The sequence below is a fragment of the Lichenostomus cassidix genome, chromosome 14 (genome assembly GCF_008360975.1).
Source record: "Lichenostomus cassidix isolate B80296 chromosome 14, HeHo_3.0, whole genome shotgun sequence".
Classification (NCBI taxonomy): domain Eukaryota; kingdom Metazoa; phylum Chordata; class Aves; order Passeriformes; family Meliphagidae; genus Lichenostomus; species Lichenostomus cassidix.
In genome coordinates, this window is record NC_139495.1 from 14,848,477 (window position 1) to 14,872,157 (window position 23,681).

Sequence of the window (23,681 nt, forward strand, 5' to 3'; positions counted from 1 at the left end):
GCTGGGCTCTGGCATTTGGAGCATGGCAGGTTGTCTATAGCAAAAGGAGGCAGGATATTGCCAGCTTCTTGTGGGAGAGTCCCACCAAGGGTCTCTGTACTCCTTGGCTTTCAGCAGCATTCCCCAGCTGTGGACTGGGGAGAAGACAGACATAAACAGGATCTTTTGTCTTCCTTAAAACCTGATTTTAACCTCCCTGCCTTGGGAAAGTGAAGCTATAGGTAGGTAGATGGATAGATGTGTGTGTATATATACCTGTATTTTTTTCCCCTGCTTCCTTGGGACACTAAGGAGAGGACACCTTTCATTCAGAGCCCTGGTGTTGGTTGGCACATGCCCCATGCAGCACTGGGACATCCCATCAGACCCCTGCCCCCAACTGAACGTTCCCTGCCCAGGACCTGAGGCTTCTGCTGCCTTCCCCCAGCTGTTGTGTCTGTCTGTGGGGAAGGACAAACGTGGAAACACTTGGCGCTTCTGAAATGTGGAAAGACTTTGGTTTTTCAGGAGCTTCAGGACTGCAGCCTGTGGACTGAATGGACTGCTCAGTGACATTGCTGCTGTCTTGCCCAGCAGCCCCTGTGGCATGTGCAGTGACTGGCACTGAACATTTTACACATGCCCTAGAAAATCTCCAGCAAAGCTTCACCCAGTGACCTCTTTTCCTTGGGTTATGTTTTCCTACAGCAAATGTTTAGTTGCTCTGTGTCTCCTGGGCATACTGCTGTGGGCACTGCAGCCCTGGCTTGCTTGGGCTGCTGGTGGTGGCAGTGTGGTGGGGAGGGCACAGCAGCTGACAGGGTACCCTGTGTCTGGTACAGCTTTTCAGTCTCCAGGGCAAGTGTGCTCCTTCCTCCTCTCTGTCCGGCGCAGGTTGGCAGTGATGTCCTTCAGGGTGTCCTTGAGGAGTATGTGTGCTGAGCTCACCCACGAGTTGTCTGTGAGCCTGTGTGTGACTTGGAGAGGTTCAAGAGCTTTAAACAAGAGCAGGAGCTGCTGTGCTTGATAGAAGACTCAGTGGTGTGCTGCAGGGAAGGGATGCTGAGCTGTTGGAGCAGCCCCAGCCTGGCCTCTCTGGAGTTGCTGTGCTGGAAGGATGCTTCTCTCTGGCACATGGACTCGGGAGGGTTAATGGCACGTGCTCCAGTCAGGAGCATCCTCTAGATTCCAGCTGTCAAAACACTAAGTTAAGTGTGTGTCATCTTTACAAGGTAGTAAATAGTGCTACAGTCTGAATTACCCAGCCTGGAGGCCTCCAGGGTACAGTATAACTTGTAGGGGCTTCCCTGGTAATTCCAGCCTGTCTGCCTGCTCCAGGAGTCAGCCAGATACATTGCTGGCTCAGGTAAGGTGGCAATAGCTCTAGAGCTTGGGGCACCTGAGCAGAAGGAGCAGGTTGGGGTGCTGGGTGGTCGTGTGGCTCCGTCTAGCCTAGCACAGTATTGTTCTGCTCTGTTCCTGGCCCTTCTATATACCCGACCAAATCCTCCTCCCTGTCTCCAAGAGGCTGGAGAAACCAAACAGCCCTCATTTTGAAAGTGCCCAGTAATGCCAAACTGAATCTGAGGCCAAGTGTGGATTCCTGTGTTGAACCTTTGCTTGATGGGGCATTGGGACCATGTGGTGCAATGCTCTTGTGTCCTCCTGGAGTTCAGGGTTTACTGGTGGGATCCTGGAGGGTGATCTGTGACTGGCAACTGCCTGGGCTGACCTCGAGGCACCATGGCTTGGTGCTGATGGGGCAGGAAGTGCAAGGAAGGGTTTTAGACTGAGGGATCACAGCATGCTGAGGGAGCCCCTGTCACTGCCTACAGGGAGTCCCCGCTGTCAGGGGACACATCCCAGGGTCCACTGCACACCCAGGGCTATTTCACCAGCACACTGACACTGAAGGTTGGCCTAGGACTGTTTCAGAAGCCACTAGTACCAGAAAGTGAAAATGCCAAGTATGCTGTGCATGATGAAGCATTCCCAGCCAAACCACAGGGAGGTCAGTGTGTTTTATCCCACTGAGCCTCTAGGGAACTGTGGCTAATTGTCCCCTCTGAAGTTCAGGCACATGAGCAAGAGAAGTGACCTTTATAAGTCAGGAGCACGCACACAAACAGATCCATTGCTGTTGGTGGCACTGAGCCTGTGCTCAGGATCCCATCCTGTCCTATCTCCCATGCAAGAAACTGCACTCAATTGCTGGCTGGGGCACCCCGAGGAGGTACTTCATTGTCAGGGCTTGAGAGCTCCCCAGTGCCTGGAGGGTCAGTTTGGATCCATAGTCTGACCTCTCAGTAAACTGAAACCCCCAGCCCTAGGGTGGTTTCTGGAATTAGGAATGAGCCTGGCCTGGCTCTTTCTGCAGGGATGCCCAGGGGCTGAAAAGGCAAAGTCTCCTTGGCTGGAATTGTGAAATTCCCCCATGGTTTTGGCAGTACAGGACAGAGGGCTGGCTCAGGGCATGGGGAGTTTCCCTCATGTCAAGGGAAAGCTGTTTTGTTGAAGTTCACTAAAGAGGTTTTGCCTTTGCTTTTTTTGGAGGCTATGTGTCAGCACCCAGTTGTGCAGAGCAGAGCCAGGATTCCCTGGGAGCTGCAGGGCACCATGACCTTTCCTGGACTTCTCCTCAGAGGAGGGGGCAGTGGGGGCCTTGGTGGAGGAATCCCATGGCTCTTTGCACGTGCAGGGATAGCGATCCGTGACTTGGCAGCCTATTTCCTACAGATCTTACGTGCAGAGCTGGCAAGTTCCTGGAGGTGTAGGGGATAATTTAGCTCACCTCTGACTTCAGCAGGTGGAATGGTGTTTAACCAGTGCTGGAATGAGAAGGCAGTGGGTGACATTTGGGATAGAGGTGTCCCTTCTCTCGTCCTTGGTGGCTGCAGTGTGGAAGTCATATGAGCAGCCACCAGCCTGCAGACGCCCTGTCCCTTTTGTGCCATTCTCTGCCAGCTGTATTTATTGAGCCTGACAGTTCAGGTGCTGTGGAGATGGACGGATTTCTATTAACTGTACCCTGCGTGTGCCCTGCTGCGAAGTGAGCCCCAGCATTGGCCTTGCAGGTTCTGAAGGCTGGAGCACAGCAGCTGGAAATGCAGAGTGATTGGTTCAATGGAGATGTCGGAGATGGAGCAGACAGCTTTGGAGCTGTGGTGTTGCTCCTGATCCATTTCCCCTCCCCTCTCTTTCATTCTCTCTTTCTCTTCCCCCACCACTCTTCCAATTCTATTTTAATAGCACCACAAATTGCAGCATAAATCTTTAGCTGAGCAGCAATTTGGCTTGGCAGCCACCAGTAAATCTCCTCTTGCAGCCTCCCTCCCCATGTGAGGGAAGTTGCAGTGGGAGTAAGGGGATGGGAATGAGTCCTGAGTTTACAGTCCCATCAGGTTTTCCTGGCTCTCTCCAGCTATGGGCCCATAGCTTTAGTCCCACATCTCTCTAGTCCTCAGAAACAGGAAAATTCTTCTCTCACACCAGCCTTCAGTTCAAACACCAGGTGCGTTGGGAGATGGTGTGAAACAGCCTCAAACATGGAACAGGAGGGACGCCAGCATAAGTTCTAAACGCTGTTGTTCAGGTGTGTGACCCTAAAGTTGTTTCCTGTTTTTAAAGACAGTACAAGGTGGTCTTCATCTGGGCAAATGGACCTGTCCCTCCAAACTACCCTGCAAATGCAGGTGCTTTTGTTACCTGATGCAGAATGTGTGTATTTTCTGTGGGCTGTGGTGGCACGAGAGGTGGAAAATAGCTCTGAATGGTGTTTGAAAGGCAAAACTTTTGCCATTTAATCCATGCAAGGGATCTGACAGCACAATCCTCCCACATGAAGAGCCATTTGTCCCAGGAAACATTTTCCAGCTCCCATTACTGTGTCCCTGGATGAGTGCTTGTAACCCCCTTCCATCACGTTTGAGCTTGACCATCCTGATGTTAGGAAGGAATTCTTGGCTGTGAGAGTGGTGAGGCCCTGGCATAGCCCAGAGAAGCTGTGGCTACCCCATCCCTGGAAGTGTCCAGGGCAAGGTTGGATGGGGCTTGGAGCAACCTGGGATAGTGGAAGGTGTCCCATAGCATGAGATGGACTTTGAGGTCCCTTCCAGCCCATTCTGTGGTTCCATGGTTACAAGACCAGAATAAAGTACAGACCATGCCTTTGTCTTGGCCTCTTCTTGACTGGATGTGAAGCTTCAAAGGCATTTTGCATGCTGGATTCTTCAAACACTAGGCAAGTGTTGAAAGACACAAGGATAACTGCCTGATGTCAACACCACTTGCTTTTTGTGTGATGTATCGGTGAGAAAACTGAGGTGCAAAGGGGAGAGACACCTGCTGCAGAAGTGTGTTAGAAAATAGAGAGATTCTGAGGATTTAGAGCAGGGTTTTGGTTTGGTTTTTTTGGGTTTTTTTTTTTCAGGGAAGTGCAAGTCCCTACAGTGCTGGCTTCAGATGGCTACCTCCTCCTACTCTGGGCTCTGGGGAGCACAAGCTCTTTGAGGCAGACCACAGACCGTCACTTAAAAAGAAACTCCTTAATTGGCTTAAAGACAGAGAAATTAAAACAGCAAGTAGAGGTTCTTCTTCATCCAGCCTGCTTTCCTCAGGGGTTGCTTTTGAAGTGCCTATTCAAACATAGCTCAGGTGTGGGGAGCTAAAGGGGTGGAAACAAGTGTCCTTTGGTCCCACGAGTCCACCCTCCTTGCTGAAGCTGTCCCAGCTCCTCAGATGAGAGAGAAACTTAATGGGTTCAGCTTCTTGCTCCTTTCCTAGCCTCCTCCCCTCCCTGCTGAGAGGTAAGGCTCTATTGTGAAACATAGCTGCGGATATCAGCCTCATCAGTCCCTCCCTCCCTCCCTCCCTCCCTCCCTCCCTCCCTCCCCTCCCTCCCTCTCCCTCCCTCCCTCCCTCCCTCCCTCCCTCCCTCCCTCCCTCCCTCCCTCCCTCCCTCCCTCCCTCCCTCCCTCCTCCCTCCCTCCCTCCCTCCCTCCCTCCCTCCCTCCCTCCTTCCTTCCTTCCTTCCTTCCTTCCTTCCTTCCTTCCTTCCTTCCTTCCTTCCTTCCTTCCTTCCTTCCTTCCTTCCTTCCTTCCTTCCTTCCTTCCTTCTTCCTTCCTTCCTTCCTTCCTTCCTTCCTTCCTTCCTTCCTTCCTTCCTTCCTTCCTTCCTTCCTTCCTTCCTTCCTTCCTTCCTTCCTTCCTTCCTTCCTTCCTTCCTTCCTTCCTTCCTTCCTTCCTTCCTTCCTTCCTTCCTTCCTTCCTTCCTTCCTTCCTTCCTTCCTTCCTTCCTTCCTTCCTTCCTTCCTTCCTTCCTTCCTTCCTTCCCTCCCTCCCTCCCTCCCTCCCTCCCTCCCTCTCTCTTTCTCAGCTGAAGAGCCTCCCTGCCTGCTTCCTTCAAAGAGCAGCCTCTGCTGCTCTCTCCAGAGCCTGTTTCAAATGGAACCTGGAGAGAGTTGATCAAAACTTATTTCAAGGATCTCCATGCCCAGATCTCTGAGCTCCTCCAGTGGTACCATGGCAGCTAGGTACCATGGCAGCAAGTTTCCATTGGGATCTTTTTCTCTTCCAAGAGAATCTGAGCTCCTGTGTTGTGGGATCTTTTTTTCAGCAGTGCTAACCCAACTCATGCACACATCTTTTATTAGTGGAACTGGAGTGATGGAAGCCCTCTGTAAGCTCCTGGTTAGATCCTGGCACTGGTCTTGTCCTGGAAATTTGGCCTTCATCCATTCCAGGGGGTGGCAGCTGCCCTAGAAAGGGCACAACAGTCCTGAATATCTCCTGGGCTGGTATAAACCTCCTCACTGGCACTGAAGGACCTGGTGTGATGTAGGTGAGCTGGAAGTTCATTCACAGCCCTTGGGTGATGTTTGCAGGCAGAGCTGGGGCCAGGCACTGATGTCTGGGTGCTCAGAGGTCCTGGGAGCCTTCTGGATCCTAGGATCAGATTCCCCCCCACATTCATACATACATACGTACATACCCCCTTTAATAGTTATAATAAACCATATGCCCCTGATATTTAAATAGAGTAAATTTAAAAATGGAAAGGCCTCCAGGAGCATCTGGAAGTTCAGCAGCTGTGGAAAAACGGCAGCTGAAGGAGCTGTATGTGAAGTGAGAGCAGGGAGAAGACCCCATAAAGGGCTCAGTGGAAAAAGAGGAGTGTCTGGAAGTCTTTCATCTTCCCATTACAGTGCTCAGATGCGACTCCAGCTGCTTTCTATTCTGGGATGCAGGGAAGTGTGTGCTCCCACATGTGGCTGTTGCAGCTCAGAAAGAGCAGCTCCAGATTGACCCAAAGGTTTGGAAATCATTCTGCTATGCAGTAAGAGGAATTTAGAGGATGGTGAAGGTGCATTGCCAGGACTTGAGAGATTCACATTTCATTTCTGGATTTGTCTTAGTGGTCTGTCAGTGCCTTGGCTGCTCTTTAAGCCCCATGGAAGGAGAATCCAAGGCTCCTGAAAACACCAGTTTGCTGCAGGCACAGAGCTGCACAGGTAAATACAGAGAAGTCTGTACAGGTGTGAAACCATATTCTTTTCAGGTGCTGATGGTGTTTTGTAGTCTGTAGTGGGAAAATCAGTCCCAGTTCTGTCTGGAACCCCACCAGATACTTTGTGAGAAAAAGGAATGTGGCAGCCAGGCAGGTGTTGCAAGCTGAGTAGGACACAGCCATCTCTGTTTTCACTAGAGACCAAATGGACAATTGAATTCCTTTGCTTCAGGAGGTGCTTCTGCCTGTTCTCTTCCGGATAATCCAGACAACTGGCATCCCAGATTCTCCTTGTTTCAGGTCCCTTAAAAGTTAAGGATTTTATTTCCTGTCCTGGACTGTGAACTCTCCACAGCCAACAAGAACTTCACTTATGAGCTCAAGGTGCAAATATGAATGTCCCACTTGTGCCACATTGTTGGATGCTCCCTAACCCCGTGTCCCATCCCAGACACTTCTGCCCAAACCTTCAACTCCCCTTTGAGGCTGGAGGGCCAAGGCATAACCCCTCTGGAGCAGAGGGCACTGAGAGGTGGTAGTGAGCAGCCCCGGGAGCAGGGAACAAGCAGTGGTGGCTGGCTGGCTCACGTGGTGCTCACCAGCATCCCAGGTGGACAGGTAGGGATCTCTTGCAGCCTGGTTCTCCTGAATTGCTGATGGTTTTCCCCCTGGGAGTGATGCATATCCCACTTGACTGCCAGGCCCTCCCCTCTCTTGGTGTGGTTCACCAGCTTTGACAGGAAGGGCCAACCCTGCTGCAGGCTTTCACCATTTGTCACAATAAATTGCTTCTTCCTCCTGCTGCGTGGGGGAGATGCTGGTTTGTTTGCCCTGAGTCTGAACAGCACCTGAGGCAGCTTCTCCCCCTCCTTGCTCTTCCTCCCCCCAAGCCTGCAAGGAGAGCAGAGCCTGCTGCAGCTGGCAACAGGCTCCCCAAAGCTCGCCTGGTGCAGCAATGAATTTTGTGTGCTCTTGCATTCAGCTGCTTGACCTGACATAACCTGGGAAGGGGAACAGAGCTGGAGAAGGTGCAGATGCTCCGGGAGCAGGAAAGGCTGGAGCCGTCTGTGAGGCTGGTGGGGTTTGCTGCTGTGCAGAGCCCTTGCTGTCTGTGGTGGCCCCTCTTCAGCCCAGGTCAGTACAGTGGGAGGGCTGTGGCTCCAGCAGCAGCTGCACCAGGCCTTGGTGTGTCTTTTCTAGCACCTGGCAAGGAGTGTGAGGGCACTTGGAAGTTGTGTGTGGAGTCTAGGACTCAGTGAGGTGTGTCTGTATATGTGTGTGTGTGTGTGTGTGTGTGTGTACAAACTGCAGTACCCAGCTCAGCTGGGGCTCTGCTCTGTGCACCAAAATCTGCTGGCATCAGTGTTCTTTGGCCAGGATTCCTGATGTAGGAGAGGGGACATTAAGGTTTGCCCTCTGCCTGCTGACCCTCTGTCACCAAGTTGGTGGTGGTGCCCAGGCGTGCTGAGAGGTAGCAGGGTGTGCTGTTGGTGGCAGTGGCTCTGGAGAAACCTCCATCCTCACCTTTCCCTTGCTGCCAGGTGATGTTTGTAGCTGCAGTGGCTTCATTACTGGGCCCTGATCAACCACACACTGAACTCCAGGGATTCCGGGAGTTGTCAGAGTTCCTCTCTCTTCCTCTGTCCCCTGGCAATCTTTCTTTCTGCAGATCAGTGCAAAGCTTGTTGGCTGAGATATTAAGCATGAGCTGCTTTCCTGAGGCACAGGACTGGCTTAACTCTTCATTAAGGCCTGTTAATCATCCTGAGGAGCCTGCCAGGCACTGGCCGCGGAGCACAGTGTCCTGCTGCCTCCCAGCTCTCCAGGATGGTCCTGCTCAGGGTGCCCCAGTGTGGCTGGCAGCCCCAGGAAGGGCACTGCCTGCTCTGGCATGGGACAGTGCCACTGCAGAGCTTGGCCTGAGAACTTTCCTCATTTGCAGGAGGAGCTCCCGGCAGCAGCTCTGCCAGGAGCTGGGATGGGAGCCCAGTTAAAGTCTCAGGAGAGGAGGAAGAGAAGGCCGGGGGCTCTGCTTCCCCTGGCAGGCTGCAGCCCTGCTCTCCTTAGTCTCAAACCTCATGGAAACAAGAGTTTCTCTCTCCCTCCCTCCCAAATGGTACCAAGCTCTTATTACTGTTGGTTTTTGTCTTAATTGCACCTTGGAGCTATGCCTTGATTTATTTCATCAGGGAGAATTTAGGGAAGAAGATGGTTGTTTCTGAAGCAAATAGTAGCCTGCCCGATGTAGGGCTGGGAACTGGTGGGACAAAAGGAGAGAGGGGCCTGGCAGTGTCCTGCCACCTCCTTCCCTGTGGCTGTGCCTGTGCCAGGATAGCTCCCAGCACCCCACAACCCCCGTGGGGGGCAGGCAGCCACCTCCCCACTTGTGTGGCATCCCACTGCAGCACAAGCCTCAAAGGCTGCAAATGGCTTTGAATTTCCTTCTCATGCTGGGAAGAAGGGATTTAATTTACTCTCTGAAGGTACAGGGCAGTGTTTTGGAGCTGAACTGGTGGACCTGGCTGTGGCAGTGAGGTGGGAGTGTGGAGCTCTCACAGAGCATGACCTGCAGCTCCTCAAACCAGTCCCATGCCTCGCTGTCCAGACATGAGACATCCAAAGAGATGTCCTCTACTCCATTCCTTCATGCATTTCATCTGAAATACTTCCATTTTGAGCTCTTGTGGCCATGCTTCCCATTTTTCCTACCCAAGATTCTGTTGGGTTTTTAAATTAAAACCTGCCATGATTTGAAATGAATTAGTGTAGCAGTAGTATTAAAAAGCATCATCTTCCCAGCTGTTCCTCCCCGGCATCTTGCTAGTCTTAGAGCTGGTGCATTGGTCATAAATCCTCTTCCTGCTGTTCTTGATATTCCCTGATTTCTACACACCTCATGCTGGCCTAACATCAGAGCAGGCTTGGAGATCTGTGCTTCCATCCGTCCGTGATGTTACCTGCTTACATGTTCAGTGCTTCCTCTCTTTTAGGTGCTCATGAATTTTGCTGGATAACTTTATTTTACGTGGGGAACTTGCTGCTCAGACCACAGATAGAGAGTAATTATAAAAACCATACAGGGTAGCTGATCCAATTTTTAGCAGGCTTTCTAAAGAACAAAACTACATTTCTCAAAGTGTTTTCTTGCTCCAAGTGTGCAAGAAGCTGAAGCTACAAGTATCCAACGAAAATTGGATCCATCAGTCTTCTAGGATTCAAGCCTTTTATTGATAAAAAACCCCCAAAATTCTTGAATTCTTGTGTTGCATTTACTGGAGGATTATGGGCTTTTTCCCCCTGAAAAAGCAGCTTTTTTGGGAGCTGCAGGCACACTGAAGCACTCAGGGATGTCTCAGCAGATGTTTCTTTGTACTTTCTGCACCCAAGTTACACCAATTTCATGCCACTGTGACAAACCCCCATAAAACTGCTGTACCTCCTTTCTGTGTTTGCTTGTAAGAGGCTTCAAATATCCATTATATGTAGATTTTGGTCAAAGTCAGTGTTGTGTAGTCAAAGCAAGGCTGTTCAGTTTATCACCTCCTCAAGACAAATCAATGTATTAATGCTCATAGTATGGTGGGCCCGAGTTAAGAACACAAATTTCCTTCCCCTGCTATAATATTTGGGTGCAAATGGAGCTCAGTATTTTTTGCTTTTAGTTCCCCAGGCACACAAAGGACTGGGGAAATTAGGTACAGAAAAGGTAAATAAAGTCATTGAGTAAGAGGAATGATGGCAGCAGTAGCGCTGTGCTGAATTGGTTTCTTTGAAGTAAAGTGTGATTGCAACTGCAGAAATTTCCCCTGCTTGCATGCAGGGAGGCAAGATGAGGTTATTAATTATAACAACAGGCTGGAATTGATCTTAATGAGAAATAGTGCAGCTTGGGAGGAGCTGAGGCTGTGTGGTGGCTGTCTCCAGGGCTGGGGCTCCAGAAGGACCTTCCTGAGCTGTTCTCTTGCCAGCCTTGCTGCTCCAAAGTCTGTCCCATGATGATCTCCTGCTACTGAGTTCCTCTGTCCTGGGTTTTGAAGAGGTCACATTGCTGTTGGCAATGTCCTCTGGGCCCTGCCCAGAGTCGATAACTTTGGAGGTGCAGGTGGTGCTGTTTTAGGGTGAGACGCCTCATTGAAAGCTCATGAATCCAAGCTTCCAAAACTTCCAAGCAGAGTTAGAACTTGGACTTTGCTGACCTCCTTGAAATAGTCAGTCTGCCTCCTCCTTTTGTATCCCCAGGGATTGTTATTGTTGCCCTGGCAGAGATTTGGGAAACCTGCTCATTAGCCAAGGAGCCTTTGGGAATGGTCTTGTCCCAGCATGCCTGTGCTCTGCCAGCCAAACTGGTTTTCTTCTAGAGCTCATTTCTTACAACACTGTAGCAATTAAGGTATATTAAGGGCTAATCATGCAGCCTGTTTTTCTCACAAGACAAGCCTTCCAGATTCTGATTCTGCTTTGATGAAGAATGATGAAAGTCTCTTGTCTCCTGTCCATCAGTTGAGGGTAATGCTCCCTGTGTGTCCCTAGGCTTGGAGGGAAGCCAGCGTGAGGCACGTTCCTTCCAGGTGTGTGTCACTTGGCATTCCTGCAGCAGCTCCAGTGACTTCAGATGGGCAGATCCCTTCAAAGACTCTGCCCCTTCCCTCCCTTTTCCTGAGCAAAACCCAGGGATTTAGCCATGAAGAGGACTCTGCAAGCGATGACAGTCTACTCAACTTCCCTTCTCCATCAAAGCCAGACTTTGGAGTGTGTGACAGGAGCTTTCAGGGTGCTCCTGTCCCAGCTGTGCCTCTGCTCTCCTCCTGTTGCCCACCGCACTCTGGACACATTCCTTGGTGTCTCTTCATGGCTGGTGGAGGATAGAGGAGTGTGTTCTCTGTCCCACTTGCACCCTTTGCAAGCATTTTAATTTACAGAGCGTTGCCTTGGAACTGCCCAACACTTCCAAGAACAGGGTGGGATTGTTGGAGTGTCCTGTGCAGGGCCAGGAGTTGGACTCAATATTTGTAGGTCGTTGCCAGCTCAGGACATTCTGTGTTTCTTTGAAGTCCTTTCTTGCCTGTCCCACAGCAAGACGTCCCCTCTTAACCTTCACATCTGACAGGCAATCCCTGTTTTTGGGGAGGTGGCAAGAAAGTAAATTGCAGGGAAAGCTGCAGTTTGAGAGCGTGTTCTGTGGCTTTGTTGGCTGCCAGAAAACTCCTCTGCTGAGTGCTCTCTGTACAGCTGGGCCAGTGTTTTTTCTCTCAGACCTCTCATTAGCAGAGTTCAGCTTTCCCCTGGGAACTTCTCATTAAAACTCCCAGCCTTGTCTCTCCCTGGCTTTTGGAGCACATCTAAGCTGCTGGAGCTGTGTCCAGTGTGGGAAAAGAAACTAAACAGGAACTGTGCAAGAACCCTCTGCAGGTTTGGTAGAATGGGATTAAGAAATTCCCAGGAACTGGAGTGCGTCATCAGCTTGGGAAACTCTTAGTGTCTGTCTGAGCCCCTTGGTACCTTCTCGGGATAGTTGTGTGGCATTGCTGGGTCTTCAATGGCCCCATTCACCATCAAGTGCTCACCCTTGCATGGTTTCCTGCTGCAGAATTAGACCTTTCTTTTCCCTCCCTTCTGCTTTGATGAGGGATTTTTGCCTACCATCATTGCTTTATTAAACAGGACAAATCCAGTTATCCTTTTTCAATTCATTGCAGGTTATTACCAGCAGAAAATGCCATTTCCTGAATAAATGTGATTGTCCTGCCCCAGTGAATGGTCAGAAGTGCTGATAGTGGGAGGAGGGAACCTCCAGAAAGAAAGGGTGTCCTGGCCACAGGAGAGTTTGTCATGGAAGGGGACCAGGCTGGTCCCTTAGCAGTTTTTCCTTCCCCAGCCTAAGGTGTGTTTCTCAGAACTCGACAGTTTGTCCTGGATTGACACGAAAGAGTGAGAGCAGATATAAATATATGATAAAACTCTGGAGCACTCAAAAATTAATATTTCAGGATCAAGAAGTCTTTATTTCCTCAAGTGCTTCAACAAAAGCAGGAATTTGTTTAGTTGTAGTTGTTGTGGTTCCCTTCCACCAACTGAAGAAACAAAGGGGAGCTCAGAGCAAGGCCCCAGTTCTGGTCCTGGCTGAAGGAGATGCCTGCTGCCAGATACTGCATGAAGAAGGTGGAGTTGTTTTTCATGTTGGGGATCTAAGACGGTCAGGGTGTTGGAGTGTGAGTCCTGCAAAGAGAGGGTGAGGGAGCTGGGCTCATTCAAGAATTCAACACAAGAAAGATGTTGCCCTGCTGGAATTAGTCTGGAGGAGACCACTAAGTTGATCGCTTAGGGCGGGAGCCCCTGTGCTCCGGAGCCAGGCTGGGAGAGCTGGGGGTGTTCACCTGGAGAAGAGAAGCTCCAGGGAGACCAGTGCCTAAAGGGGCTCCAGGAGAGCTGGAGAGGGACTTGGGACAAGGACCTGGAATGACAGGAGGAGGGGCAATGGCTTCCCACTGCCAGAGGTCAGGGATAGATGGGATATTGGGAAGGAATTGTTCCCTGGGAGGATGGGGAGGCCCTGGCACAAGGTGCCCAGAGAAGCTGTGGCTGCCCCTGGATCCCTGGAAGTGTCCAAGACCAGGTTGGACAGGGCTTGCCGCAACTTGGGCTAGTGGAAGATGTCCCTGTCCATGGCAGGGGCTGGAATGGCATGAGCTTGAAGTTCCCTTCCCACTCAAATCGTACCATGATTCCATGATTAGTTCCAGCTGGAGAGAAAGCATTGGAGGAGCTTTATCAATACCCACAGACACATCATCCAGAGGTCAGAGCCAGGCTCTTCACAGCAGCATGTAGTGGGAAGGCAGGGAACAACAAACATAGGATGAAAAAGGAGATTATCAGACTGGATGTAAGAAACATTTCTGCCCAAGGACAGTCAGTTAGTTGAGGTCTCTGCCCAGAGAGGTTGTGTAGTGTCCATGCTTGGAGGTTTTCAACACCAGTCTGTCTAAACCTTCTGCAAGGTCTTTGAGAGATTCAGCTTGAAGCAGGAGTTTGGGCTGGAGGTCTCTTCTCACCTGAGTTATCCTGGGACTCTCCACACTTGCTCTTGTGGAAGTGGGAAGTGGGGTGCTGCTTTTGCACACATGGAGAGGTGCAGCCCCTGGTTTTTGGGTATGTTTGTGCCATTGCTGTGGGACCACCTGGCACTGCCTGACTCGGTCACTTTGATGTGGTGCTCCAGGAGAACGTGCCTGAGTTAGGGGAGATTCTCTGTGCTGTCTGTGCCCTTGCTCAGCAGGTCTGGGAGAAAAAGGCAAAGAGACAGGTCCCTTCTTGTGCTTTATTTGTGTCCGTGTCTCTCCAAGACAGAATATCCTGAGTTGGAAGGGTCCTGGAAGGATAGGGTGAAGGTCACTGGTATTAAAGCCTGGTTTATTTTCTTGCTTCATTTTGTGGCAGGATTTGGAAGTACTTATGCAACCTGCCCTGTTTGTATGATGCCAGCACGGAGCTGGTGACACTTTACTTTATAGCCTCCAGGGTTCAAAAGTGTGAATCAGAGATTGTTTTTCTCCACTGATGCTCCTATAGAAACTTGTACCAAGTGGAAAGTCCCAGCTCCCAGTGTTTCTGTGTTGCTTTGCCAGTATATCTGCTGCAACCTTCCAGGTCCAGCCTCCCAGCCCTTGCCTGGCTCTGCAAGAGTGAGTCAGCTCAGCCAACAGCATCTCCAGGCTTCATGATCCCAACCCACGTGTGCTCCTAACAGTGCACTGCCAGAGGGATGCCGAGTGGTTCCTGACCTCCTGTACCCCTTCCTGGTGGGCACAAGTGCCTTCTGCTCCTGCTGGCTCTGGACATGTGGTAGGTCTGTGTGGGAGAAGGTTCAGCAGTCCTCTCTTAGGTCAGGGTCTGCAGTGCTACTGAAAGACAATTAAAAGGGAAATGTTAAATAGAAGGCATGGGGTTGAGGGGAAGGGATTCACAGCTCACAGACATTGAGGCAGGATTGCTAAGGGGTTTTTGGTAATTTTTCTTTTCTTCCACAAAGTTCTAGTGCTTTTTTGTGTATTTGTCAGAGAGGATTTTGCTGGGATGCATTCTGTGTCAGGGAGCTCGGGGTTTGTGTTGCTGACTAGAACAATTGATTTTTATTTATTTGTTTATTTACTGCGGGAGAGAAACGAAGCAGTAAGTTTTAAGGCTTTAGCTGCCCTGGAGGAGTTTTATTTAGAGAAACAGCCTGATTGTGTTGCTCTGTGTGATTGACACAAGCTCCTCTAATCCTGTTGCCAGTATGGGCTCTGCAGCAGAGCCCTGGGATCTCTCACTCTGGTGCCCAGGTCACCTTAAGCTGTTCTCTGGCACTCCAAGGTGCTTCTGCCCAGGGCTGGGTGCCATCTCCTGCCCTGGAGCTCAGCTGCACATCACACAGCCCTGGCACACCCCCACCTCCCTGCTAGCAGGAAAGACTCAAACTGGAGGGTTTTGGGGCACTTCTCGGATTCCCACCCTGCCCCGTTCCTTCCTGTTTTGCCCTGCTCCAGAAAAGTCCTGGGTTCCAGATGGCACCCAAAGGTGGTGGCCATCCCTGGCCAGTTTGATGGCTGTGTAGGAGCCAGGGCTCTGCAGCAGCTGGACACATAAGGCTCAGCAAACTCATCACTCAGCAGAGCCCAGGGCAGGGATATCACTGTCCTGAAGTGGTTTTGAAAGGTGACCAGCTGGAACCTTCTTAATCCCTGGAGCAGTGAGGTTCCCTGGGACCTGATCAGTGTGCTGAAAGCTGCCTGCTTGGTTGAGTACCTTCCATATTATTTTTTAAGCATGATAATTACACTGCTGTGATTGCCAAGGTAGGGGCAGTCCTGCCAACATGGTGGTGCCTCCTGCCAGCTGATGTCCCCTGCCTTGGTCGGGGAGAGCTGCTATGCTGGGAAGCACACCCTTGCAGATCCAGCCCCATCCATGCTGCTGGAGGTGTGGGGTTGGACCCTGTTACCCGTTCCTTGCCCCCCAAGCTGCCCTTCTTGTGTGCACCCCAAAAGAGCCTCCAGCAGCTCCTTGCTGCCAGGCTGCGGAGTGGAGCACCTGCGTCATTGTGCTCCCTGTGAATTGTCCCCCAGGAAAGCCCTCCTGTGGGTGGGTGGCTGCCAGGTCCCTGGTTTCGGAGCAGCTCCTCTCCGCAGGAAGGTGGCAGGCAATGTTTATGTCAGTTGTGTGTGCTGGGGCTGGAGAGTGACTGTGTTAACACACAGCAGATGGGCCTGGTGAATAGGTGCTGGAGATAACCCTGTTTCCTCATGCAGCCTTGTTGCCTGCTGGGAAAGGAGCCAGCCAGGCTGTTTAAGGAGAAGTGTAGAGCTTGGACAGGCTGAGGATGGATTTCTCCTTCAGCTGGTTCAGTTTTGGGAGGAAGTTGTTGCTGTGGGGCAGAGGCTGCTGCCATGACCCACCATGTGCTGGTATGGGTTGGACCATGTAAAGACAGGTTCCGGCCTGATGTCCTCTGGGAACTTTGGACCCTTCATTTAAGCCTGGTGTTCCAGGCAGGGTCTGGAACTCTCCATCAGTCGTATGGATAATCAGTCCATCAGGGGTGTGGGGAAAGCAGGATGGAGGCTGGTGTCCTGCCAGTCACCAAGGTGGGGGGATTGGTTGGCTGGGAACCTGGAATTGTGGGGCACAGCTGAAGGTTCATGTCCCATGACCTCTCCCATTTCTGTGCATCTCCCACTCACTTTCAGGGAAAGCTGTGTGGCTGCTGGGGACCGTGATGTGCAGCAGCAGGCAGGGAAGCCTCCTGCCAGAGCTGGTCACCCTGGTGGCCCAGCCACTGCAGGATTTGAGGGAAGAGCTGATGACCCTTCTGGAAGGTTTTTTGGTGTCCACAAGAAAGTCAAGTAGGTGGAAATCCCAGCAGCAGTCGGACAGTGTTAGGAGCCAATTTCTGTGGCACGGGGGAAGAAGAGGGGACCAGGAGAGGGACAGTGTGACCAGAGAATGTCACAGCTCCCCAGGGCCATGCCAGGGCTCAGAGGAGAGCACTGCCATGTCCTGGCTTTCACCTCCCTTCCTGCTGCCTGGAGCCTGGATCTCCTGCCCAGCCAAGTGAAATAGTGCTGTCTTCCCCAAGCCTGCAGCTTGTTGGTGATGCCACATCAAGCAGGTCTGGTGATATGGCTCACTTCACTGTCCCCTCATGTGGTACTTCTGTGTTTTAAATTATCCTGAGTTTTCTTGTCTCTATGCAAAGGGACAGGGTGATCCCTTCCATGGTCCCATGGTGGCATTGCTAGAAGCCTTTGCGTGCTGGGTAGGACCATGGGTGTGTGAGGGATGTGCAGCAGGAAGACTGGTGGCTGGATGTCCCAATCTGCAGTCAGCACTGCGGCATCCTCATTTTGGGGTGGATTTTTTGGAGCCAGTGCTCTCCTGTACACTGAGTAACAGCATGGAATACTGCAGGAGGATGGAGGTGGATGGCACAGGTTGCTGACAGCCTTCTCTTGCCTTTTGCTGATGCCTGTGGTTTGATGAACCTCACCCAGTAAGACGAATGGATGTGACAGGATCACGGTGCCCTTCATGGCCCCATTTGCTGCCAGAGCCAGGCAGCAGCTCCTTCCCCTCCTCAGCTTGAGGAATGATCTCCCTTTCAGATGTCGTGGACACGGCGCTGCCGCAGGGGAGAGGGATGTACAGTGGCTCCCAGCTGTAGGACTTGAAGCAGAAAAATCAATGTTTATATTTCTCTTAGCTGGGAATAACTCCAGTAAATAAACACCTTGCAGAGTTCAAACGATGCAGGCATGGTATATGAACCAGAATGAGTTTTCAAGCTCTCTCTTGCAATAAAATGGATTTCTTGATTTCAGGCTTTTTATAGAGAAATGTTTGATTTAAGAAGGGCGTTGAAGGTTATATCTGATCTCTGTGAGGTGGAGCTACTCTTCCAGTGGCTGTGGAGCATGGTGTGGAAATGTGGTTGGATTGCTGCTGCTGCTGGAGTGTTCCCAGGAGAGTTTCTCATGTACCAGCCAAAGGGAGGGTCACTTCCCCCCTCCCCAGGGGGGTTCTGGCTGCATCCTCTGCCCCTCCAGACCCTGCTGCTGCATTGCAGTCTGCTCAGAGCCTTGGGAAGCTGCGTGTGCAGGTGCTGCTGCTTGGGATTCTGGAGACCAGCCAGGAGCCAGTTCCTTCCCCGGGCTGCACCAGCATCTTGGAGCTGTCTGTGCCTGCCCTTTATGGGATTAAACACTCTCCTTCCCTTTGTTCCAGCCACTGTGGTGGTTGAGTTTGGTTGTTGAAGGGACACTGGAGAGGGAGCCAGTGGTGAGCCCACTGAGCTGAACTCCCCTGACTTAGGCTGCTCTTGGTCTGTGGAGGTCTGACTTGCTGTTCCTGGGAAGAGCTGAGGGCATGGGGTGGACTTGGAGACTTCTTCTGCACGGTTGGCTCTGTCTGTGTTCTCAGGCAAGCAGGGCAGTGTGGAAAGGCTTGGAAGGGTCCTCTGCTGGTGAGAGACACAGCTGACCTGGAGCTTGGGTTCAAGACTGGGTTTAAGACTTGGCCGTGTTATCTGGGAACAGGACTGTGTGGAGGGAGGGCTTTGGGCTCCTGGTGCGTGTTTACCTGGGAGAGAGCTCTTTGTCCTTGTGTGAAGGAGGGGGAAGCAGAAAGCTCTGCTTCAGCCCCACCTTTGCTCCAAGCTGCAGGAAGTGACCCCAAGCAGGGGACAAAGGGCACCAGGCAGGGCTGGGGTTTGTTCTCAGTGTGAGTGCACACATGGCATCGTGAAAGCACCTGGAGGGCTGCACTGGGGGAAGGCTGCTCCCTGCAACCCAGGGATTGCACAGTGCATGGAATTGCTGCTGCTACTGCTGCACTTTCTGAAAATTATACCTGCCTAGAAAACATAATTGTGACTTCCTGCCCTGGGACGAGGTGGTTCTGGTGTATGTTGGACCCGTTCTGCCATCAAGGTTTCAGGCATTCCCAGGCAACACCAAGGGCTGGTGCATCCAGTAGGGCATTATGGCCTCTCAGCTTCGCAGGTAAGTGGGGAAGCGGCTGGAGCTGGAACATGGTGCCCCTCCTTGCTGAGCTTGGAAGCTGCTGGTGAGCTGTGCTGGCACTGGTGCACCATGCAGCTACTGCTCCCAGGCTGGCTGGGCCAGGCTTCTGGCCCCAAAACCTACAGCCAGGTAGAAGCAGCTCTGCACACCGCAGCCTGCCTTCCTTGGCTTGGTGGTGTCTGGTGTGGAATAACACGGTTATCCCAGTGTGGATAAGTGGTGTGGAGCTGAAAGGAGAGGAGAGGAGAGAGACAGGAACAGAAAGTGAGACAGAGGTGGGATGGAGTAGAGAAGGAGGAAAAAATTGATGCTGGAACAGCAAGAAGTCAGAGCAGGGTGTCACCTCCCCCAGAGAGATCCAAATGACCTGCAGACCCAAGAAGTAGCCAGGGTTGGGCACAGAGATGGTGTGTGTTTGTTCACTAGGGCATAGCCCTGCTGTGAGAATAGGGGCAGTGGGTGCTGGCTGGTTCTTTGCCCTTCCTGGAGTGTTTTGAATGGAAGCCAATGCATTGCCATGCACTTGGAGAATTTGGCAGTGCCAGAGGAGTGAGTGCCTGGAGAGCAGTGACTGGATTGATGGTTGTTCCCTTCCTGGAAGCAAGGTCCTGACCATGCCAGTCAGGAAACACGTGGTAGCCCTGCATGCTGGGTGGCCTCAGCCTCATGCTGTATCTTCTTTCTTGCAGCCACTCCCACTCTCCTGGCTCCATGGCTGCCGTCCGCGAGTGGTCCTGCACCCGCTGCACCTTCCTGAACCCCGTGGGCCAGCGGCAGTGCTCCATCTGTGAGGCTCCCCGCCAGAAGCCTGACCTCAACCACATCCTGCGCCTCAGCGTGGAGGAACAGAAATGGGCCTGTGCCCGCTGCACCTTCAGGAACTTTCTGGGCAAAGAAACCTGTGAGGTGTGTGGCTTCACCCCAGAGCCGGGACCCAGTGGCTCCCCCTTGCCTGTCATCAATGGCATCTTGCCCAAGCCCGCCGTGCTGGTGGAGCCCAAGGGCATGTCCAAGGAGGAGACTGCCAAGGCAGAAAGCAGCAGTGAGGATTCAGAGGGGAAGAGCCCCGATGAAGCAGATCTGGAGAGTGGCTGGGCTTGCCAGCGCTGCACCCTGCACAACACGCCCGTGGCCAACTCCTGCTCCGCCTGTGGTGGCCCACGCAAGCTCTCCCTGCCCAAGATCCCACCAGAGGCGCTGGTCGTCCCTGAAGTCATCACCCCAGCCGGATTCCACATGGCCCCGTCCACCCCACAGCCTTTAGTCTCTGCAGAGATCTCTGACGGTGACACCGTGGCCACCCAGGGCCCGGTGGCTATGGAACAAGAGGCCCAGAAGATAGCAGCCTTCAGCCCCTTCTCCCCGGGACTCCAGAACAACCCTGTGCCCCGAAGCCGGCGGGAGGTGCCCCCACAGCTGCAGATGCCGGGCCCCGAAGGCTCCCAGCCTGCAGCTCCGAGCGCCACGGGGCAGAAGGGCTCTCCCCAGGGTCAGGCCAGGGCTGCCCCCGCCGCCCGCTTCCCGGACCTGCTGTCCAACAAACGGCTGAGCGTGCTGGAGGAGGAGATGGAAGTCAGTCCATCCCACTGGAAGTGCAGCTCCTGCTCCCTGCTCAACTCCGCCGGAGCCAGCAAGTGCGAGGTTTGCAACACCCAAAAAGGTAGTGACACCATCAACCTGGTGGGGGACTCGGTGAGGTTCACCCCATGCAGCCCCTCCAGCCCTGACTTCACCACCTGGTCCTGTTCCAAGTGCACCCTCAAGAACCCCACGCAGGCCCAGAAGTGCAAAGTGTGCGGCTCCTCCAAGCTGCACGGCTTCCAGGAGCACGGGGCGCCGGGCGAGCCAGCCCCACGGTGCTCCGACTGCGGCGCCTGCGACAGGGCCAGCTGCTCCTGCGGCACCAAGGCCCCGTCGGCACGCAAGGTCGCCCGGCTCTTCCCGACCCCGCTGCCCGCTGGGCAGGACAGGCCGGGTCAGTGGGCCTGTCCTGCCTGCACCCTGCTGAACGAGGTGAAGGCCAAGCACTGTGCCGCCTGCCACACTCCCCAGCAGTACGTGGCCCAGCGCAAGGGCCTCAAGCCCCTCAAGAGGAGGGAGAGCATGCACGTGGAGAAGAGGAGGCAGACGGACGAGGGTGAAGCCAAAGCCTTGTGGGAAAACATCGTGACCTTCTGCCGGGAGGTGAGTGCTTGCTTGTTCCTGGCTTCTCTCTCTGCCTCCCCCATAGGTCTGGGGCAGTGCCTTCCGTGCTTTGGGTTCCAGGGGTCTTCCCCTGCAACAGCTGGATGCTGGTTGTTAAGGCTGAAATGTCGTATTTTGGTGCAGAATAATCTCCAGGGTGAAGACAGCCCATATAGTCCAATCCTGGTCCAAGGGTGAGGAAGTCTAAAACCTAATGCTAAACCTGTTAACTCTGAAACCCAGTGGTATTTTAAATCTGTGAGGGAGAACTTCTGTGATGAAGGGGGACATCCTTAGGTGTCAATCCATCTCTTTCCAGTGTCTAGTGGTGGAAAAGGCAGGGATTGTGTCCAGATGTGCTGGTGGCACTACTGTCTGTGGATGCAGGAAATCTGGGATGCAACAAGCAGAGGCTCAACATAGAAGTGCAGGCAGAGAAACTGCTGCCACTGCCAGCAAGTGCAGGTGTTTCAGAGCCGTGAGCTGGGCCTTGGTGTTCTTGGTTTTGGTGTTGTGAATGCAGAGGTGCAGCACAAATGGCTCCCCCTGTTCTGGGCAGGCCAGCTGAGCTGGCTCTAGTTGAAGGTCTCAGGGGCACCCAGCTTCCCACTGTGAAGTATCTGGTTCAGTCAGTTGGGTTTCAACCTCAAACACCCCTCTGATGACCTCATTTTTTTCCCTATATGGCATTAAGTGTTCCTGTGGTTACTGCTTTCTCTGGCCTCCTTCTGGGGGAAGCCTCCACCTCTTCTGGACCAGATGGAAAAGGAGTTGCAGTCCCATTTTGTTGTACAGGCAAGGCTTTTCCTGCCTGGTCTGAGCAGTGTGTCCATTCCTGTGCCTCCTCTGCAGAGTCCAGGGAACAGAGATGTTTGGCTTGGGGGGGAAGAAGCTCTGAGAATGATCCTGTTCGGGGTTGTGATTTTTTAAAATTTGCTGCGTGTCCTTCCTAACAGGCGTGGGTGTCTTTATAGCAGAGACCCAGATTCTGCTTATCCCCGTCTTTTAAGCAAGTGAATAGCCTCTTTTGTAGGCAGGGAACATCTGTTACATCAGGAATCAGGCCTGAAGGATGAATCATGATGATGGCCAGGCTGAATTAGCAGCTTGGCACTGCCAGGAAGAGGAGCCTGCCTTTGCCCCGTCCCGCAGTGCTCAGTCGGAGCCTTGGCTGAGCCTGTTGTGCTCCTTAACCCAGTAATGGGCTGGTAGATCAGCACAGCCGTCTTCCAAAAATCCCCCTACACCTAAACCCCAGCCGTGCTGACACTGCTTAGGTCCGAGGTAAGGCCTGGCAGCAGTGGAGGGACAGTGCTGCTCCCATCCTTGTGCTCACTCTGCTCTTGGTGTCCCTCCCAGTGCTCCTGTTCAGGCAGGAGGCATGAGGCAACCTCCAAGCTCCCTGCTGTCCAAGTGTTTCCCAGGCTGTTCAGCCTTCCCCTGGAGGAGTCAGGCTGGCCAAGTTCTCCTCCGTCTGTTGTCCCCTTGCCCCACGTTGTGTGGAGCAGCCCCTCTTGCTGCTCCCTGTCAGGATTTCTGCTCAAGCTCCTGCTGTGGGTTTTCCTTCCTCTGCTGTTCCAGGGGTGCGTCTTCTCAGTGTGTGGTCCCTATTTTAGCTTTAACCTTTCTCTTCTGTCAGGGAGCAGTGCAGAGCTGACCTCTTCCACTGGAATTATGGAATCGCAGAATGGGTTGGCTTGGGAGGAACCTTAAACCTCATCTTACTCCAGCCATGGAACAGGGAGAACCTTCCACTATCCCAGGTTGCTCCAAGCCCTGTCCAGCCTGGCCTTGGATACTTCCAGGGATCCAGGGGCAGCACAGCTTCTCTGGGCAACCTGTGCCAGGGCCTCCCCACCCTCACAGGGAAGAAATTTTTCCCTAATACCCCATCTTAATTTCTTCCCTTTTAGTTTAAGACTTTCCCCTTGCCCCATCACTACTTTTCCATGTAAAAAATTGCTTTCCCTCTTATAAATAAGTCCCCTTTAGGCACTGGCAGGAGCTCTGAGGTCTCCCTGGAGCCTTTTCTTCTCCAGGTGAACACCCCCAGCTCTCCCAGCCTGGCTCCAGAGCAGAGGAGCTTCAGCCCTTGGAGCATCTCCATGGTCTCCTCTGGACCTGTTCTAACAGATCCACATCTTTCTTGTGCTGACTCCTCCAGAGCTGGACACCAGGGGGGTCTCACATGGGCAGAGCAGAGGGGGAGAATCCTCTTCCTTATGTCCTTACGGCCCTGCACAGCAGGTTCCTCCAGAGCCCAGAGATCCCTGTGCAGGGATGGATCACATCCCAGTCCCCAGCCAGGATGTGGCTGAGGCTGCTGGAATGGTGGCTTCTCTTCAGCTGCACGGGGCAGATGCTCCCATGTGAGAGACCAGGACAGCTATTAGCTGAGAAACACCCTTCTGCAAAAGAGGAGCTGGAGGTGCTAATTGAGGCTCCACAAAGGAAGCATTCACCTAGGATTGCCACAAAAGAGGAGGTCAGCTACTGGTTTGGTGTGCATAAAGCTAATTTAAATCAGAGCCAGCTTTTGCTGAAATAATTTAATTTAATTTAATTAACAATAACAAAGAAACACCTGTTCCAATTTCACCCTGTGTTAGACTGAAAAAGCCACCCTTCTCCACTTGGTGAATTCTGTGCTTCCATCCATGAGGTTAATGCCTGTGGGGTTACCTGCCCTTCTACCCATCCTATTTATTTATTATGCAACAGCTATTGCAAGAGGGCTGGGATGTGGGATACCCTCACTCTGGAATTGCTTTCCTGGTTGTGGTCTGTCTGAATGCAATTGCAAAAGCTGCCCCTCCCATCCCCCATGGATGTGCCTGGGGGATGGCACAGAGCTGCCAAGCCCAGCGTGTTCCCTCCGGGACAGGGACAAGGCTCGGGTTGAGGAGTGTTTGTGTGCCAGGTGGCTCCTTGCAGCCTTGCTGTTCACAGGCTTTGCT

General features: G+C 52.6%; 1 protein-coding gene across 13 annotated transcripts in view; it reads left to right on the forward strand.

The window, feature by feature from the left end:
• Nucleotides 1-23,681, forward strand: part of CAPN15 (calpain 15) — a 57,663-nt gene that overhangs the window by 23,998 nt on the left and 9,984 nt on the right. For 12 of the 13 annotated variants that reach the window (XM_085075176.1, XM_085075170.1, XM_085075167.1 and 9 more), the window contains one exon: nucleotides 19,230-20,724. In XM_085075176.1, coding sequence (XP_084931302.1) covers nucleotides 19,230-20,724 — 1,495 coding nt within the window. Of the gene's footprint in view, nucleotides 1-14,305; nucleotides 14,327-19,229; nucleotides 20,725-23,681 lie in introns of those variants that run through there. The other variant, XM_085075177.1, reaches the window with a different exon arrangement.